This window comes from the organism of the source record quoted next, assembly GCF_019968955.1.
Source record: "MAG: Porospora cf. gigantea A chromosome Unknown PgA_NODE_6967_length_1575_cov_438.554, whole genome shotgun sequence".
NCBI classification, from domain to species: Eukaryota; Apicomplexa; class Conoidasida; order Eugregarinorida; family Porosporidae; genus Porospora; species Porospora cf. gigantea A.
The window spans coordinates 1-1,575 of NW_027151843.1; the positions used below are offsets into that span (position 1 = coordinate 1).

Consider the following 1,575-nt stretch of genomic DNA (forward strand, 5'->3'; position numbering starts at 1 on the left):
CGTTATCGACGCTGAGCTCTCCATTAGGCTTCCACATGTTGATGATGGAATGCATAGAGGGTTTGTTGCTCGACGACTCAGGGGACATCCAGAACCACAGGGCGGAAGGGAACGGAGGCCTCCTTAAAGGATGATGTCAGAGTAGCCGCCAGGTTGCCCCAGGCAGCACATGTGGTATTGTTGGAAAGGTTGTCCTGATTGCCGTAGTTACCAGAGGGGTGACCGATCTCAAAGCCAAAGCACCAACCCCAACCGGAGTAACCCTCTGAAGCCCAACCTCCAGAAGTTTCCTTCGAAGAGTTTGCCATGAATCCAGCGAGCTTGGCCTTACCATACATAGTGAAGAACTCCTTCCAATTGTAGGTCTTTCCCTCCGGCATCTGCACGTTGGCAGTGCACCCCACAGGTTTAGCAGGGGCCTTAGAGACGACGATGTGATCCCCCTGCACAGTCCACTCTCCGTCTCTCTCAGGCTTACAAGGCGCAGAGTATCCCATGTAGTTGCTGTCGGCAACTGGGCCCTTGCTGTAACCGCCGGAGCCGTCTCCACCGTTGTGGCTACTCTCCAGATGACTTCTGGATAGCACCAGAATTACTGCCTAGGCACGCAGGGCATCGACAGAACCTAGGATCCTGATGCTAGGATCCAGAAACAGCATTGATTAGCGGACGCCAAGTACATTTCGCATCTACGACGAAAAAAAAAACTGGGTGCTATCAACATAAAAATGCGAAACCTTGTAGGATTGGTAGTGACTTCCACTGCAGCTGCGTCTGTGGCTGATGATTGCAAAGCATTTGTATCCTCTTCACAGGCTTGGAACGTAGCTGCCTGTCAAGGCTACTGCAACCTCTACGCTTCCCCTGCTCAACAGCCCTGGTGTCCAGATCAGGCCTCCGGAAAGTCCGTGGCAGAGTGTGTTGTGAAGAACTTCGCCTTCTGTTCGGAGGTCTCTGCCATTCCAACTGTACCTGTGCCAGATCCAACTGTGCCTGTGCCGGTTCCAACTGTACCTGTGCCGATTCCAACTCTACCTGTGCCGGTTCCAACGGTACCTGTGCCGATTCCAACTGTACCTGTGCCGGTTCCAACTGTGCCTCCAGCTCGGTGCGCCGACGCCGGCACGTCAGGCTTCTGCAACGGGGCCTGGCAGTGGAACTGTTTGAATGATGCTCCCACCCAGCGGGACTGTCCCGCCACCTGCGCCAAGAGATTCCCGAACAAGACCTGTGCTGATTACCTGGCGATGGGAGGAGGCTCGCCTGTGCCGATTCCAACTGTGCCTGTGCCGGTTCCAACTGTACCTGTGCCGATTCCAACTGTACCTGTGCCGGTTCCAACTGTGCCTCCAGCTCGGTGCGCCGACGCCGGCACGTCAGGCTTCTGCAACGGGGCCTGGCAGTGGAACTGTTTGAATGATGCTCCCACCCAGCGGGACTGTCCCGCCACCTGCGCCAAGAGATTTCCGAACAAGACCTGTGCTGATTATTTGGCGATGGGGAAGTCGGAAGGCGGAAGCGGAGGAGACGACAACAACAACGGTGGAGGCGGCTCCGGCGGTTGCAGCAAGGGCC

The 1,575-nt window shown here is 56.1% G+C and overlaps 1 protein-coding gene across 1 annotated transcript; it reads right to left on the minus strand.

Moving 5' to 3' along the window:
* Positions 1-77: 77 nt before the first annotated feature.
* Positions 78-497, minus strand: KVP18_004029 (uncharacterized protein; the record flags this gene model as incomplete). Its single annotated transcript, XM_067956267.1, has 1 exon — positions 78-497. One exon carries the CDS (start codon positions 495-497, stop codon positions 78-80), a length of 420 nt encoding a protein of 139 aa, XP_067806845.1.
* Positions 498-1,575: the final 1,078 nt, after the last annotated feature.